At 32.8% G+C, this 19,362-nt stretch overlaps 1 protein-coding gene across 1 annotated transcript; it reads right to left on the bottom strand.

Annotated features, from left to right (window-relative positions):
* Positions 1 to 1,125: 1,125 nt before the first annotated feature.
* LOC127723118 (multiple epidermal growth factor-like domains protein 11) lies at positions 1,126 to 15,902 on the bottom strand. Its single transcript, XM_052229609.1, has 8 exons — positions 15,817 to 15,902; positions 10,533 to 10,721; positions 9,813 to 10,028; positions 8,526 to 8,663; positions 6,716 to 6,883; positions 4,099 to 4,210; positions 2,626 to 2,930; positions 1,126 to 1,320 (listed from the first exon to the last, which is right to left on the bottom strand). The coding sequence occupies exons 1-8, from the start codon at positions 15,887 to 15,889 to the stop codon at positions 1,250 to 1,252; spliced, it is 1,272 nt and encodes a 423-aa protein (XP_052085569.1). The 5' UTR covers positions 15,890 to 15,902; the 3' UTR covers positions 1,126 to 1,249.
* Between the last annotated feature and the right edge of the window lie 3,460 nt (positions 15,903 to 19,362).

Genomic DNA, 19,362 nt, shown 5'->3' with positions numbered 1-19,362 from the left:
GACTACAGATAACGCTAACGAAATATAAGACTAAAGACAACGCAAACGAAAAATAAGACTAAAGACAACGCCAACGAAATATAAGACTACAGATAACGCAAACGAAATACAAGACTAAAGACAACGCTAACGAAATATAAGACTAAAGACAACGCCAACGAAATATGAACAGCATATAAAGTATAATGGAATAAACCGGTAGAAATTTTGACTACTTTTTATCACAAGCAAAAAGATTTAATTAAGAATCGTGGATAATGACGTCGTGTAGATTTGCAAAGAATGTTGTCTTTTTTCAGTAGAATTGCAAAAAGTATTTTAAAATATATCAAAAAATACATTTATTTATATAGCCAATACATTTCAGAACCATGAGCAATAATCAGTTATTTTATTCTTTTATTCTGGTCGGACGTGAACTGAAGATATTGGTTGTTGTTACTACCTATACACAAATTTCTTATTTCGTGCTGGATGTTCAGCATACACTTACTCTGTGCATAAAGTTTATCAGAGACAAAAATAAGTCATACTTTTTGAAGGAAAAGATGTTTATATATATGCAACCTTCTTAGAGGTCAAACAAACTTCCTTTCGTACAATAAAGTTTGTTTGACCGTTGCAAAAAAAATGTGAATTAAAAAAAATATTACACATGAAATATTTTTACTTCTCATCGTTAGCAATTCGTCCCTTCTTGCAAAACAAATAACCATAACACAGAGTGTATATACTTAATCTAGCAAAACATAATTGGGACCTACACATACTTATTATGAGCAGCGAATATGTCACACCAGTAATACACATACTTATTATGAGTAGCGAATAGGTCACACCAGTTATACACATACTTATTATGAGCAGCGAATATGTCACACCAGTAATACACATATTTATTATGAGCAGCGAATAGGTCACACCAGTAATACACATACTTATTATGAGCAGCGAATATGTCACACCAGTAATACACATACTTATTATGAGCAGCGAATATGTCACACCAGTAATACACATACTTATTATGAGCAGCGAATAGGTCACACCAGTAACTTTATTTAAAAAAAAAATGTGAGTTTGCATCGAAAACATACTAGCACAGCAGAGTTTCAAAGGGAATCATTTAATCGATTGATTGTTTTTGCTTTTATTAAAACATCAATAATCATTTAAAAATCTTATCTCTACATAACTTAAAATGATAAATAAGGGTCTGCATTAAATGGCATATAAATATAAATATAAGTCACTGATTCAAAGAATCGTAAAAATGCTTGTGTTCTGTACTCTGTAGACCCTCATATGCTCCGCTAAATTCTGGAAATGAAAAAAAGGAAATATATAAGATATAAAGTCTAAAAAATCCAATTATAAATGCTTTCATAGTCATGTTTTTTTTTTAAAATACAGAAGAAAATATAGATGACGAATATTCATTGCATAACACTGCAGGCTCTAAAATATTCAAATTCCTCCACTTAATGACCGTATTTCGAACTTTAAACTCACGAGTTAAACAAAGTGCATCGCAAACTACTATTCATGTTTTCACCGTGGAAACTGAGTACACAGTTATCTCCTAAATATGATTTTAAGTGAAGTATTGACACATGCGTTGGTAAATAGTGCGGACAGTGTATAACTTGCAATTTTTTTCATAAACCTTCCAAATTTATTTCTTTATATTTTATGCATAAAATAAGATTGTAAGTAGGTGATGAAATTACTATGTAAGCAATATTTGGGGCATGAATTTTTAGGTAAAGTAGTGATTTGGTCCAGTTTGAGCAAGAGCCGATAGGCTTTTCTATAGTTTTGATATAATTTGTACCAAAAGCTGTACACTACACTGTGAAAATCATTTTTTTAATAGAGCATGTGTGATGTTCTCTAATTTGGGTTTTTTATCTAAGAGAAATGCACTACGGAAATAACTGTTTTCTCGGGCCATATATATCCCTTTTTAAACATTGATCTTAAACACAACTTTTGATCATTTTCATGATAAAACCTTGGTTATTGGGAAAATTGTGAAAAGCATGATTTAATCCAAACCAGCAGGATAAAAATCTGATCTGAGTGCTATCTCAAGGTGCAACCATAGTCTTTTGAGAAAGACTTGGTTCAATGTCAAAATATACTCTTTGATTCTTGCCAGCAAATTTACGAAAAATCCTTTGTTTTTGGGGTGGCATATTCAAACTTGGCGAAGGTTTTAATTAAAAAAAAAACAAAAAAAAAACTTTTTGTCCTTCCTACCCATGAATAAATACAATTTTGGTATAACAAATCCATTGTTGTGTCCGTACTGTTTCTTATTTTTTTTTGTCTTAATTCCTTCTTGAATTGCCATTGTTGTTTGCCCTTGATTATTGTGTCCGTACTGTTTCTTATTTTTTTGTCTTAATTCCTTCTTGAATTGCCATTGTTGTTTGCCCTTGATTAATTCTCAAAATTTGTTACATGAATAGAAAAGATGGACTAATCTGGTTTTTTAATGGGACAACAAAAGATCCTCAAAAAGAAATTAATGAATGATGTAGTTGATATACTAGTTCTTTCAAAGTAAGAATATTGCAAACAAATTTTTTTCACTAATTTTATTTTAACAGATGATCATACCTTTTACTAAACTCTTTGGAGGTTTAATGGGCTTCTTAGGTGTCGGTGGTTTGTTGACACCCTGTTTACTATTGTGAAAGCCTGTTTTAGTTACTGCTGTTGCATTCACAACCTGCTGTGATGGCATACTAGTCACTGGTAAGTCATACATATTTGATTTTCTGTTTCCCTTTTCCTGGAATGTTTCGTACTGGACAGAATCGTAATCTACGGTGTTGTTTTGTGGCGGCGTAAGACGAGGAGAGTTTTCGTAAGACACATGACTTAACTTTGATGATATTTTTTCCTTCTTTACTCTAATTCTACTGCAATAAAAGCAAACAAAATGAAAGAAAATTATGTTTTCCTCCATAGTACACAATGTTCACTTGCAAATCTAAGAAACTTGTATAACAGCAAGGAATTGCCTTAATACTGACTGGAGGTAAACTAAAACCTCACCCAAAAGTTTATGAAGTGCGAAAAGACAACTATATTTGATCTTTCATAACATATTCTTCTTTCGCACGTTATGCGTTCTAAAAAATAATTTAGGCAGGCAGACATATTGGTTATATATGTAATTTTTTATAACAGTATAGGAACATTGTAATACGTTATCGAAATCTCTTTAAAAAAAAGTTCTGTCGAGTTTGCCTTTTCCACTCCATAATCATTTTCGGAATGGATTATTAGCTTTACAGCTAGAAATCAATCGTTTTAATAAAAACTTCACAAAATAAAGCAAACGAGACTTCAGAAAATTTTGTTCCGTTTTATAAGCAAAAGTTATATGTAGTGTTTTGGTTTTTTTTTTTCTCGTTTGAATTGTTTCACATTTTGGCATGTAACTTATTGTCGGGGCCTTTTATATCTTACTGTACATTGTGGTTTGGTAATTGTTGAACGCTGTATGGTGACCTATAATTTCTTAAATCCACATTTTTTAAACTCTTAGATAGTTGCACCTAAAAGCAAATATACCACATCTCCTTATATCATATTCATGTGTAATTGAATATTTCGTCTGCCAAACGTTTTTATTGTGGTAACTTAACATGACAACTTCTAACATTGCATATTAATGTTATAAATATAGGTGTAAACGTGTCAATCATTGAAGAAACTGTTATAAATTCATGAATTAACAATTCTTATCCAACCATCGGTACTTTCTTAGAAACAGCTGCATAGAGACTCAACTATTTCCGTTATCAATTTATTTTTATATAAATATTCATTTATATAGTTTCTAGAAATCAACACAAACGCAAAATAGTAAGCAAAAAAGGGACAGAAGGTGCTATTAAAAAGTCGATGAATAACCAGTTTTGTCATTGACGAGTACATACATTTACCTAGACACAAACTTTGTATATGCATTTTGTTGTCTTTCACGAGTGCAAATTATGGAACGCTAATACATACTTGGACACAATCTTTCCGTTTCTTTTATACAGTGACGATTGCAAACTATGTAATGCTAACATTTACCTAGACCCAAACTTGAAGTAAGTTATTATAACAATAAGTAGTATCAGAGCCAATGCCAGGACAGCTATGACAATCCAGTACTTTGTTTGTGATGTATTAGCTGTGTACTGATCTGAAATGCAACCAATTAAATATATACATTTATCATTTTGACAATTTTATAACTGCTAGCTTAACGTCAAGCAGTGACAAATACTTCGTTTTGTAAATTGTCGATCGGAATAAGGAGCAGGATTGTCATAATTTGATATTCTGGGCCGCCATTCCATCTTAAAGCTCGCTGAACACAAAAGGTTCAATTTGAATTATATACTTATCATTATAAAGAAGATTTCAACAATTACTGAAAATCTTCACAGAATGGATTAAATGATATTAGTTCATTGCATGTTTACAAAATGAACAAGAATGTGCCCATAGTACACGGATGCCCCACTCGCACTATCATTTTCTATGTTCAGCGGACCGTGAAATTGGGTTCAAAACTCTAAGTTGGCATTAAAATTAGAAAGATCATATCATAGGGAACATTGATTGGACTTCAACTTCATCAAAAACTACCTTGACTAAAATCTTAAACCTGAAGCGGGACAGACGGACGGACGGACGGACGGACGAACGAACGAACGGACGGACGCACAGACCAGAAAACATAATGCCCCTTCTACTATCGTAGGTGGGGCATAAAAAAGTGCAAATTGAATTAAAGTAACTAGTTTAAACCACCCTCTGTATAAGCAAATTAAAACAAACAATACTTTTTGAACAGCATTTTAAAAAACGTGTCATATGAGAATACATTGAAACATTTGTATGTCTCCGCCGCAGCGGAGGGGCATTAAGTGTTAGCCTTGTCCGTCTGTACGTCCGTCCGTGCGTCCCAAAATTAGTTTCCGTTCTCTAGCTGTAGTTTGCCTCAATAAAATGGTATGAAACTTATATAAAATGCCTATTACCACAAAACTCAGATCAAGATTGAATTTGAGTGGCGTCACTTTTACCGTTCTTGAGGTATGCCCCTTTACAAATGGAAAAAATGCTGAATTTTTCGTTTTCGTTCTCTAACTTCAGTTTTCCTCAAACAAATGTTATGAGACTTGTACACAATGTTTATAACCACAAAACACAGGTCAAGTTTGAATTTGGGTGGCGTCACTTATACCGTTCTAGAGATACCCTTTTTAATATGGAAATTGCTGAATTTTTCGTTTCTGTTCTCTAACTTCAGTTTGCCTCAACCAAATGTTATGAAACTTATACCCAATGCTTATTACCACAAACCTCAGATCAAGTTCTCTAGTTATGTCCCTTTATAACGTTATATGCAAGCGGGGGCATCATCTGTGTCCCATGGACACATTCTCCATTTAATTGTTAAGTTGTGGAATATTTTTTCTCCTGTTACCGTGTTAAAAAAGAATTTTCGGCTATTTAGAATAGGTGTCGATAAAAGTTTAAGCTTGTTTTTCATGGCCAATATTTAAAAGGAGGTTTTCAAGAACAAAACTTCTATATATATTTCATTCTGTGTATTGATAGATTGTTTGACAATTTTTCATGGTGTGCCGAAAAACGACTCTAAAATTGGTTTTCAAAGGTTATAAAAGTAAGCACCAGCAACGTAAGTCTAAAATAGCTACTACTATTCATAATTTTAAGTATTTTTTCTCTTTCGAATAAATCCAACATCAAGTAATTTCATCGCATTCTGGTTTGGTTTTTATTTTTTTATTTTTTTATCTGGAGCTTACGTTAACGATATATCACCATAAATATTAAGTTTTAACCTGTTACCCGTTTTGTCTATCCTGTTACCGATAGCAGTTTTGCATTTTGTTTGCGCTAAATTGCGAAGATGAAGGCGTTGTAACTTTTAAATGAGTTCAAATAACCAAACATTTCAATATGTGAAAAATAATATGTAATCATATATTTTAAGAAGACGTTTCAGTCAAACATTTTCTATGATCATGTTACTGCAGACATAGTAACTGCAGCCATAGTAACCGGATAGACTATTTCTACATTTTATGAATGCTGTTGTGAAATGAATGCACCTTTTTATGCTGTGAAAATGTTTTTCTTCTGCGGTTTTGGTTTCCATCACATAACTGCACTTTTTACAAATATAATATTGTCATTAATAAATTAATTGGTAACAGCATTGGCAGAATAAAAGGATAAACACTAATTTTTTTTAGGATGCTTTGTGCACAAACTATTTAACGGTTGATATAGTATCGGTAGTTAACAGGATAGACATAAATTGTAGCAAACATGTTTAATACATAGGATAAAAGACAAACTTGATTTTTCGTTATAGTTATCAAAAACAGATTCTGAAATAGTTCATTTTGCAGATTTCAAGGCAACCAGAAAACAGCATGAGGAAAAAATCATTTGAAATATATTACCCTGTCACTGTACGCACATAAATTACGCAAAAATTCGACTTAAATATATTTTAATTTTAACAATATTTAGACTCATAAATCCTACAAACTTTCATTTAAACTGCATTTTCCATCAATTTTTATTTATTTTTTTAGCAAAGGTGTACAAGTACTGAAAATTCGACATTTTTGAAAATGACCCATATAATGTTATTCTTACGAACCTATTAAAACAGTCGAATCTGTTACTTGTCCCATGAAATCACACATTGCTCCCATAAATCCATCGACACAATTTTTACATGTTCCATTTACACTATCACAGTCATTGTTTAGACAGTTTACACTGCATGTCAATACACAGTTTGGTCCGTAAACCCCAAGACCACATTCTACAAGAAGACGGTGCATATGATGTTAAGTGGTAGATCTAGGGAATGCAGGGGAGGTGTCTGCATTCAGATAAAGAATAATTAGTTAACAGTAATACCATATCGACCTCACACAACTTCATATACTATACACTAAGAAAAAAAAAGAAATGATACCTAATTTCTAAACATATCTAGTAAAACATACAGGACACGAATTTTGTCTTTGTCAAATATTCGATATAATCATTTGAAAAAATATTGACGAGATTACCAAGGAATTTGTTAGCCTGATGAGCTTCCAACTTGCATCCCTAACAACCTAATGTACCCTCCAGAGCCCAGCTAAAACTTTGCCTCAATTTTTCAACTACCTGTAGCAATTCACTTCTATTTTCGACTCTTTAATTGCCACAAAGCGACCAGGGGTCGGGCCTTTTGTTGGTATAAATTCAGTGTAAGTAAAAAACAAAATCCTTCAGATGATGCAACGTGTGCCGCTAGTGCAGCATGAACTGCTTACATTCCAGAACACTTGAGCTCACCCCTCCCCCCCCCCCCCCCCCCACGGTTTTTGTGTGGTTCGTGTTGCTCAAGCTTGAGTTTTTAGTAGTGTTTTGTTGGCTGTTGTTTGTAGCTGTTTTTGACCATGGTGTTGTCAAATATTATTCGACCTATGGTTTTTTATACCATAGTATTGTCTTCCATGTTCAACCTCTTGTATGTGCATGTACTCTCGTATTTCTTTTTGTATCAAGGACTAGATTACCTATATGGAGGTATTTCCTTTTAGAACGATAGGTCTTTCTCTGAATTATCTGATTTATACACCGTCAAAAAATATTATTTTCTGCAAAAATTTCCAAGATTTGCATCCTATTTTACCGATCAAACTAAAGTGAAATATTCCTACGGTCGGTCTTTCATTTGAACAATCCTGACACCCCTCGGTGTGCTATACGACAAGAAAAACCTTAAAATATGCATTATCTTTTACTTAATTTTCATGTATTTGCAAATAAACATACTTTCTTGATTTTAAGATTGTTATTCATATATGTATGTATGGCCTTATTAACATTTGATATTCGAGAGTTCCAGATGTTGTTTATTTTAGAAACACTGATATCGGCAATATAATACTTCACAATTTTGAAACTTCAATGTATAAATATTTCGAATATAGAATTTGTAACAAAAACCTCTATACATTTAGAGATATGTGTTTTCTTTAAGAATAAAGAGATAAGTATGACAATAACAAAAATATGATGAAAATAAAAAAAAAAAAAAAAAATCCTGCCTACATGAGTTTAGCTTTCGTCACTTCCGGTAATCAATAGCATTGGTATGTGACTTTTTTACAATTAATTCTAATTATAACTTGACAGTCTACTTCTAAAGGTATTTTTTATGTTTTCTATTCAGTTTACAAAGACGATATAGACCTGAATTGTACGAAAAGAACGAATTTTAATTTGTTTTCATCATAATTCCAAGAAAAAGACAAAAAATTAAATGAATGAACATAAATTTGTTTTGCTTTTTCTGTTTAATGTCAAACTACAATGTCTTTAATAAGACACTATACTCAATAAGTAATTTTAGATGGTGTTTGGACAAATTTTACATTGTTGATAGTTTATCTACTTTCATAACATACGAGATGTACATCTCTCTCCTGAAAATCCCGATTTGCATCCGTCAGTACATCGTCCAAAATCTGGTTCACAAGGCTGGGTGAGGCAGTTAGAACTGCATTTGTCGGAACATTCATCTCCATATCGACCAATCGGGCAGCCTGTAGGTAAACAGATAGAGAAGTTAAGAACGATATCGACGTCGCTTTTGGTAACGTCTTATGTTAACGTCAAAATCACGAAATATTGACGTGTTGTAATATTGCCGTCCAGTATACCCTTTTTACAAGAATACAAGTGTGGACACAAATCAATGTGGATAGTATGTTTTTTACAAGAATAAAAGAAAATCTATATGGTTACATGTCATGTTTTCTGTAGCTAAAAAGAGATGTGAGTATCTGTAAATAAAAGGATTGGTGGGATAAACGCTACATCATAGTTCACGGTGTTGCATTCATACACGATTTATTTACAAAATTGTTACCGATTAAAAATAAATCATTTTAAAGTAAAATCATCGTGAAGAGGGGGTACGTCTTTTATCTTGAAATGTTCCATTTAGTTTGTGTTAAGTTCTTTTATTACTTTTAAAATTTCTAAAAGAAAGGAAAACCGGTATAACGTTTTGAGCTCAACCTTTTGAAATGGAACGTTTGCTTATTAAATTGAGAATTACGTATCGTTTTTGTAACATTTCAACTTCTGTAAAAAATAAATTACTTTATGTCCTAAACTGTTTTTTGGGGGAGGGATGCTTTTCGGGGATATGAATATGAACATATGAATAAATGTAATCTCATCTTGCGCTGTGACAGAAGTTAAAACGGAGAAACACCGAATCAGTTCACATACACTTACACATTCCAAAATATTGTCATTTTCTCCATCAGTTGAAATAAGTGCGTCTCTTTTTTAAAAAAACATTGTCAGACACGCATACAAATACATTATTGGCCAAAGGTTTCAATGTTCTTTTATGATTTTATTGGTGTTCGAAGTATCAGTTAATTGATTATTATTTTATATTTTTGTTATTATTTATAAAGGGGATTGATGAAGGTCTGGATGAGGTTTACAGAATTGAGAATAATTGGCCAATACTGCAGAAAAATGGATAAAAAAATAACGAAAAGAAAAATAGGCTAAAAAAATTAGAAAATAATGGGGTGCTAAAATATAAAGAATAGAGAATAATGGGCAAAAAATACAAAGAATAGAGAAAGGTGGCCTAAACATTTTAGAATACAGAAATTAAGGAGTATCCAGACCCTCATTGATTCATATTTATATTAAATATCTGTACTAACCATATACTTCTACCTCACACAGTTTGATGTTCATACGACGATCTGGATTATAATACGTGAGATATGTTCCTTGTGTAAAACAAAATACTTTGTTTTGAATTGGATCAATTTCATTCGGATTTCTGGTTTCCGTATAACACAGCTGTCCAGAAGTAAGTCCCTTTGAGCTGGATACATATATTCTGGTATTTAGTAAATACTTGACATCTTGATCATCTGAATTTGAATAAAAAAAACACTGTATTATATGCATGTATCTGTATGATATGAGGCAGGTGCTACCACAGGCGCTTGGGGAATGAACCCTCCTTTGTATGCCCCCGCCGTAGCGGAGGAGGCATTAATTAAGTGTTACCCTTGTCCATCCGTCCGTCCAGTCTGTCCGTCTGTCGCGTAAATTGATCCCCAAAATTGGTTTCCGTTCTCTAACTTTAGTTTGCCTCAACCAAATGTCATAAAGCTTATACACAATGCTTATTGCCACAAATCACAGATCAAGTTCGAAATTGGGTGGCGTCACTTTTACCGTTCAGGAGTAATGCCCCCTTTTGATAACCAAAACATAATCAAATCTCATGTTGCTCACTATTTAATAAATAATGTTTTAGCATAAAACCTTACAAAAGTTTTTATATATTTAAATTTGGAATTACGCCCCCCCCCCCCCCCCCCCCCTTTTAAAAATCCTGGATCCGTCCCTGATTCAGTACCTAAACTCACCATAGTAGTATGCATAGCGTATGTGTGTGATGCTGGCGTTTTCAGCAAGTGTTAGTTGCCAAAATAGATTTCTTTCATCTTGTTGGTTTGTACTAGCACATGTCGTGTATATACCGTCTACAGCCAAACCACTCTCATTTCTTTGGAGTGTAGAACTTTGCCTGGTCTCTCTACCTTCCGCAAGATTAACTAAAAACAACACATTATTATAAATTATGCTACCTTCAGTGTTCAGTGCATGTGTAGGAGTAAATAAAACAAAACAAATGAGCTTAATTAAAATCGTAATTTTCCGGTTTTATAGATTAGAGTTTTATTACAAGCATTGATTAATATTTATAGTATTATATGGTTGTGAAAGAGTTTACCGTGGGCAATTTTTTTTTGTATGAAATTACGCGGTTAATATCAAAAAGAGCGCGGTAAATGCTTTTTAAAACATTCCCCAAAAAAGAATAATGTACCAATTTCATTAAGATATTTCATTAACTTGATTGCTAGTGTTGCTGTCCATCTATTGCAGTTCATTCAAAATTCTTACCAAATTGCAATTTGTTTCATCAAATCAAACTGTTCTTCAACTGGTCAGAATTTTAACCAACTGCTGTAGAAGAACCACAGTCAAGTCACCATTGTGCAATAGGTGGACAGCAACAATCACAATCAGGTCATTATTTTAGTAATACAAATTCAAGGTAACAGATACGTAAATTAGCAATTTCGGATTTTAATGAAACCTTAAATGCAACTAGAGTGCGTGGAACTGCATCTGAATATCGAAATAAATATATATAAATATAATATATATATATATTAATCTTTCATACTGCTGAGATAATTTTGAATAAAAATTAGTCAATTAAGTGTGTGAATGGTATAGATTGCATGTAAAAATAGTTAGAAATTACACTTTATAACTAGAGTTTTCTTGAAAACCTCTCTTACGATTTTTTTTGTACAATTGCATGTTATTGTATTTTTATTCGTACGAAAGAGGTAAGACCATTTTCCTCTATTTATTTCACATCAGGGCCATTTTCAAAAGATCTTTTGGTCTTAATTTAAACTCATAGAATCATAGATTGCATATGAACTTTAAGGTTCTAGCAATATTATGTACTATTTCTAAACATATCAACAAATTGTAAACGCATGAAGACAGCACAAAACACCTCAATTTTGGCACGTTTGCGTATTAATCTCATACATATACAAACCAAAACCGAAATAATGTTGGAAGCAAATCTATAAGTATATATTTATTGTCTTTCAGGTAAAAATTAATTCATTTTGGTTAGTGACGTCCTTTGATGCTAAATTTTACAAAAACATGTAAAAAATGCAATTTATGTTATGAAAATCCCTTCAACAGCAACATGAAGGGCTGATTCACATTTTGTTCATATGGAATAATGTAAAAAAAAAAATTAGAAATCTTAAAACTGACATTATCAAGATGCTTGATTTCTAGATTGGCAACATATTTGTAAATTTTGGAGGACATGTTTTCAACAAGCAATCGGTATTCTGATGAAACCAACTGTGCTCCTCTTCTTGCCAATTAGCTTGTTCCTTTATTCAAATGAGGCTGGCTTTATACATGAGCTTCTTGGAAGAATGTACTGAAGCTTGCATTATCCTTTAATTTCACTTTCCGCTATACATATGATGTCCTCTCACTAACTAATTCAAAGTTTGGTGACTATCAATCCCATCGAACTTGCAATAAAGGATACAATAGATACAGTTAAGTCTGTCTCATATCTTGACTTACATCTAGTAATTGACAATCATGGTCGGTTGTGAACAAAACTTAAAGATAAAAGAGATGATTTCAGATGTGATCTTTCCATTTCTATGTAGCAACATTCCAGCAACGCCTGCATATGGAGCATACATCTCCCAGTTGATACGATATTCCCAAACTTGCATTTCCTATCATGATCTCCTTGATAGAGGGTTACTGCTCACAAAAAAACTGTTAAACCAAATGAAGTTGAAATCGTCCCTTCAGAAATTGTACGGACGCCATCATGAGTTTCACAGATGACGACGGATATATATGTTACAAATGTCGTAACCAAAATCCCGTCCTCTTTTTCCTCAAAACAATCAATCAATCAATCAATTCATGGACTCGGCACGATTAAAAGTTTACATATTGTGTGGACACCTGGCTTTGGTTGAATATTGTAGACTAGACATCTTGGTTATTTTTTGTTGTGGGGTTGCTGTCGCGATGACGTATCCCACACGTTTTTCAATTATGATTTTAAAATGATTGTGTCCGGGTATTATTTCTTTTGATTTTTCTTAGAATCATATTTAATTTTGTAATTGGTTTTAAATTGCAGTTTTATTTGCCAAAGAAGTTTTTTTTTCTCTCTTCATGGGAAACATTCAGTACCCCATTCTATTTATATACATATTTATAAATTGTTTCATACGTATGTGCTTATGTTAAGTTGTTGATTTTTTTTTCTATGTTCAGAGCGGTTTTAACATTCTTTCACCATTGTGACAAAATTACATTAATAACATGTACTACTTAATTGTAGTATGCTTTGTTTGCAATACTGGGGTATGGTACATCAAATTAGAATCTAACTCATACATATATCTAAGTATAGTAGTATGAATGTAAACGCTAACATGGTGATTGAAGGAACGCAGTACTCTAATAAATTCAGCTACTGTTTATTAAAAACATCCTCATATCTAAAAGATTGGTCCTGTAAGACAACATGCTTTAGGGTCCAAAATTACAATAATACTGATATGTGGGCTTTTTCATAGTGATAAGAATTAAGAAAATTGCAAAGGACATAACAACCAAAAACAAATTTTACAGCAATAAAAAATTATCATTTCAAAGTTCTATATTTTTGAATTGTTTTCCTATCCCAACTATGGAAATATAATTTTGACCTTTCTAATACTGTTTTGGGGGACCTTTGCAGAAAGGTCAGTTAGGGCATGTGCTTCAAGCTTTTCTCAAATTTAATACGATTATGAATAACATGAAACGTGAGATATACAACAATGATAAAATTGAGAATGGAAATGGGGAATGTGTCAAAGAGACAACAACCCGACCATAGAGCAGACAACAGCCGAAGGCCACCAATGGGTGTCTTCAATGCAGCGAGAAACTCCCGCTCCCAGAGGCGTCCTTCAGCTTGCCCCTAAACAAATATGTATACTAGTTCAGTGATAATGGACGTCATACTAAACTCCAAATTATACACAAGAAACTAAAATTAAAAATGATACAAGACTAACAAAGGCCAGAGGCTCCTGACTTGGGACAGGCGCAAAAATGCGGCGGGGTTAAACATGTTTTTTGAGATGAAACAGCAAGCCAACGACACAGAAAGCCAAAGTACATTTTTTTGTAATCGTTTAAACTATAGCACGTTGCAATTATAGGCCATAATTTTTTACTCCTTTGGAGAAATCTGTGGGGAATTTATATAAACCTGATGGAAAATTTATGAATAAATATATTCGAAAAAAAATTGACGGCGGCCATTAAAATTCAATAAATGGCAAAATTCATATTGATTCGTAAGTCCTATATTTTTACGTATCTGCCAAAATAACTTGACAGAGTGTTTTTATTTCAGTCTGTTCTTGATTAATATGCAACTTGTAGTAAACCAATTTGAACCTATAGGTACATCCATAAGCCTGGAAATCTCATGCTAGTCACAAATGTGACCGACCGAATTAGACTGATCACCGGGTTTGTACTGCTTACCCTTCACCCAGGTTTTAATGGGGTTTGTGTTGCTCAGTCTTTAATTTACTATGGTGTGTTTTGTATACAGTTGTTTGTCTTTTGATCGTTTTTCGTTTTTTGGCCATGGCGTTGTCAGTTTGTTTCCGACTTTTGAGTTTGAATGTCCCTTTCGTATCTCTTTTTAAGTATTTGATATAAACGGTTATTTATTTAATTTTAATTGGATTTGCCAACTTAAAGATTTTGACCCTGTGAGTGAAAACAAATACAGAGACATTGATGTTGCCGACCTCACTTTGGTATATAAATCATTCAAACGTGTGTGTCGTTTCTAAAACATTGAAGCAGCAAGATGCCATCACGCTAATTTCAACTGAAACTTTTATATATCTATTCCTAAAAAGTAACAACAAAAACAAATTCGTTGACCCTTATGAATTTTACATGTTCGTTGACCCTTATGAATTTTACATGTTCGTTGACCCTTATGAATTTTACATGATTAAGAAAACGGGAATTTCCTTGGCAATGAAATATCATTTAAGAGATGGCAATTTAAAGACAAATTCATTGAAACTTAATGCGATATGTACAACTGTTTTCGGATATTTAGTTTGCTATATCTCTGAAAGTATTAACACATATAAAAATAAGAATAAGTGGTATGCATGATTGTTAATGAAATAACTATCCTCCAAAGACCAAGGGTCAAGGGTGTGAACAACTATAGGTACTTGTAACCGCACGGTCTTCATAATTTTTATTCTATACGCAGATACAGTCATATATGCTCTGGTTGCATGCAACATTTTATAAAATTACACATTTACGTACATGTTACCTTCAGAATGTAGGTAATTGTTTTATTGTTTGTTGCTGTTGGTTTTTGCTGTTTTTTTGGTAGGGGCTTAAATTGTAATTGGAAAATGTTCTTTTTCCAAAGGACATCTATCAGTGTTTCCGACGAATTCATAATTTTGCTGTGGCCATCTATCAATGTATGAGGGTCTGGATGGGGTTTACAGAATAGAGAATAATGGACAAAATGTTCAGAACAAAGGGCTAAAAAGTTAAGGAATAGAGAAAAATAGGTAAAAAACATAAAGAATCAGAGAATACTGGATGTTGAAATATAAAGAGTACAGAATAAGGATAAACATAAAGACCCTCATGTATGATCTACAGGTTTTGCAAATCAACTTTTTATTAAGGTTATTGAATTTTTAGATGATTAAACTAAAGCCTTCAAGTTGCTTGTTCATCTGAAGATGGTTTGTTGTGCATTAGTTGTGTAATACGTGGAATACAATCATGATATTCAGTCCTTAAAAGAATCACTGCATGTGAAAGCGTAAATATTTTCACGAATTTGCATCAGGTTACTTGCAGATAAAATACAAAAAAAAACTTTCACAGTATAAAAAAGTAAAACTTCTACATCTTTATAGTTCCTATAAATATAAGAATAAGGAAAAGTGGTGCTATTTCCTAATAAGTGCCACGTTGAATAAATATATGGATATGAAAATGAATATTTCTTACTTGAAGTTGAAACACTGGAAATGCACAACAAATGGAAATATATGATTTTGAGTAATTCCTGAGTAAAAATCATCTTCTCAACATCATAAAATATGAAAATATTTGTGTCCTTGTTATTAACGGATGCTGACTCGAGGATGGCTTAAACATGTTTTATTTGTGACGAAATACTTTAATGATTACAAATCCGCACTAAATCCGTCTTAATTTGGCTAAACATATTAGCTAAAATTATATGTCAGTACTTTCGCTTGTCAATGCACTTATTAGAGTAATCCATGTCAAGATCGTGTTTTGAAAAAGTGGATAAGTGCATTTCCAAAAAATAATTGTTGTATAAACATTATATATTATCCTTGAACCAGACTCCAAATAGTCAGTACCACTCACTTTGCCGGTTGAATTATACCCACGGTGTGTGTACCCTTCCCTCAGTGGCTAATGAAATTTCCACTTTATCATAGTTGGTTTTGGTATCTTTTGTCGCTATATTATGTTTGTTCCCGAGCGCACCTGGAGGATGACAGTTATTCCAGAAACTGATATTATGCGCAATAGAAGAGGGTCTGGATGAGATTTACAGAATAGCGAATAATGGTCCAATATTACATAGAAATGGGCCAAACATATAAAGAATCGAGAAAAATGGGCCACAAGTTAATGAATAGAGAATAATGGGTGCTAAAATATAAAGAATAGAGAAAAGTATGCTAAATCAAGGATTATACAAATCCTTGGCTAAATTGATAAAGAATAGAGAAATATGCCTAAAAAATAAAGACAGAATTGAAGGACCCCCATCCAGACCCTCATAGAAAGGTGTAGGTTGATTTCAAGCTGACGAATTTGATCATTGCTAGTCTTGGTTAATAACTTACCTAAAATGTGTCTGTCTAGCTGATGAAAATAAATCTTAACGCATTTATAACACCAAAATATGGTGGCCTATTTCTGCCATCGAGATAAATCTGAGTGACATAATTTATCTCGATAAGTCAACATGAATCAGGTATTTTGACGACTTATCAGGATTTTATTTCGACAAGTCATGAAACTTTTTCATAATTTATCTAGATAATTGGTCAAGATAATTATACAGTTATCGTGTTTTTTTATGCCAATGCCAATTTGTAGCATCGACATAAATAATAGTCGTGATAGAAGTTTAATGTATTTAAACAAATAGAACGACTTTGACGATAATTTTTTAGAAAAACTCGAGATAATATCTCAACAATTCACGATATTTGATCTTATCACCCAAAATAACGACAATATCTCGAGTTTTTCTCGAAAATTGGCGTCAAAGTCGTTTTCTAAAGTTAAATTTAATGTTCTTACCAATTTAACATTTCGTGACCTTGACCTACCAAACGTGAACATGTGTGATGATCAATGATAATTAAGTATTATCCAAATATAAAAAATAAAAATTTACATCTCAGTAGAAAGACGATAGGTACAAACTACGTGTAGTTTACAATCCAGTGTTCACCTCCAGTTTTTGATTGGGATTATGTTGCTCAACCTCTAATTTTCTCTGTAGTGTTTTGTGGGCAATTTTGTTTCTCTTTTCGTCCCTTTTTAGCAGTGGTACTGTATGTCCTCCAGCGACTTCTCTTTTTAATTATCCCCGATTGGTATTTTTTTAATTTTTCTTCAGTGTAAAGATTGTGAAGACATGGTTCCAAAGCATTTATTGGAGATGACCTTGATCTTTCAGGTACGGTTATGTAAAGGTTATGACACGTGATTTAATAATGGGGCTCAATTTTGCGAAATACTGCTTAAATTATAGTAGTTTTTAAAGTGATGCATTCACTCACATCACTTTAAGCATTTATGAAGGGTCATCAGGCGGTGACCTTCACATTACAGTAACTAAGCGGTGAACTCAAATTACAACTTTTGGTTATAGGCAACCATTGCTAAATGTATTTCTTACATTGATGCAAGTAATTAAAATAGAATGGACAGGATACTTTTAAATATTCTCGTCAGCTGTCTTTTGAACTAACAAGATATGACCTTTGGATAAGTATGTCAAGGTTGTTGAGATACCTTTGGTTATGGGCAATAATTAAGAGAAGTACCATTCACATCCAAAACATGGCAAACACACCATTTCAAACCTTTGAATTAAAGGATTGTAAGGCATGACTGGTATCTGAGCTGCCAATATAAGGATATGACCTAAAAAAATTCATATTTTTATCAGCTGTTAATATAAAATAAAGGAGAATGATATGTTTGCAAATGAGACAACTATCCAACAGAGTTCAAATGAAGTGGATTCAAACAATAGGACTCCAATCCAAATAAACACAAACAAGTAAAGGTGTAGAACAAGAGTGCACACACTGAAATGTCTCACCTTCTTTACTAACCATTGATATTATGTTGATAGTCCTAAATATAAAGCTTTACTACAACTATCAACCTTACACTCATTCAATACACTAAATATAGTTGACATATTGCTTATAGTTTCTGAGAACCAGACTTAACCAAGAAAACTAAACATTGACCAATGAACCATGAAAATGAGGTCAAGGTCAGATGAACCATTCTAGGCAGACATGTACACCTCACAATCAACCTATGCATTAAATATAGTTGACCTATTGCTTATAGTATCTAAGAAACAAACTTAACCATGAAAACTTAACATTGACCAATGAACCAACAAAATGAGGTCAAGGTCAGATGATACCTGCCAGACAGACATATACAGCTTACAATCCTTCTATACAAAAAATATAGTTGACCTATTGCTTATAGTTTAAGAAAAACAGACCATAAAAAAAAAAACTTAACACTGAGCAATGAACCCTGAAAATGAGGTCAAGGTCAAATAAAGCCTGCAAGACTGACATGTGCATCATAAAATATTTCCATACACCAAATATAGTTGACCTATTGCATATAGTATTAGAAAAAAAGACCAAAACTCAAAAACTTAACTTTGACCACTGAACCATGAAAATGAGGTCAAGGTCAGATGACACCTGCCAGTTGGACATGTACACCTTACAATCATTCCATACACCAAATATAGTAGACCTATTGCATACAGTATAAGAAAAACAGAACAAAACACAAAAAACTTAACTATAACCACTGAACCATGAAAATGAGGTCAAGGTCAAATGACACCTGCCAGTTGGACATGTACACCTTACAATCCTTCCATTCACCAAATATACTAGACCTATTGCTTATAGTATCTGAGATACGGACTTGACCAAGAAAACTTAACCTTGTTCACTGATCCATGAAATGAGGTCGAGGTCGAGTGAAAACTGTCTGACGGGCATGAAGACCTTGCAAGGTAAGCACATACCAAATATAGTTATCCTATTATTCATAATAAGAAAGAAATTAACATTACAAAAAATCTTAACCTTTTTTTGAAGTAGTCACTGAACCATGAAAATGAGGTCAAGGACAATGGACATGTGACAGACGGAAACTTCGTAACATAAGGCATCTATATGCAAAGTATGAAGCATCCAGGTCTTCCACCTTCTAAAATATAAAGCTTTT

Source organism: Mytilus californianus, unplaced genomic scaffold (assembly GCF_021869535.1).
Source record: "Mytilus californianus isolate M0D057914Y unplaced genomic scaffold, xbMytCali1.0.p SCAF_1, whole genome shotgun sequence".
NCBI classification, from domain to species: domain Eukaryota; kingdom Metazoa; phylum Mollusca; class Bivalvia; order Mytilida; family Mytilidae; genus Mytilus; species Mytilus californianus.
This window is presented reverse-complemented; position numbering and strand designations above follow the sequence as displayed.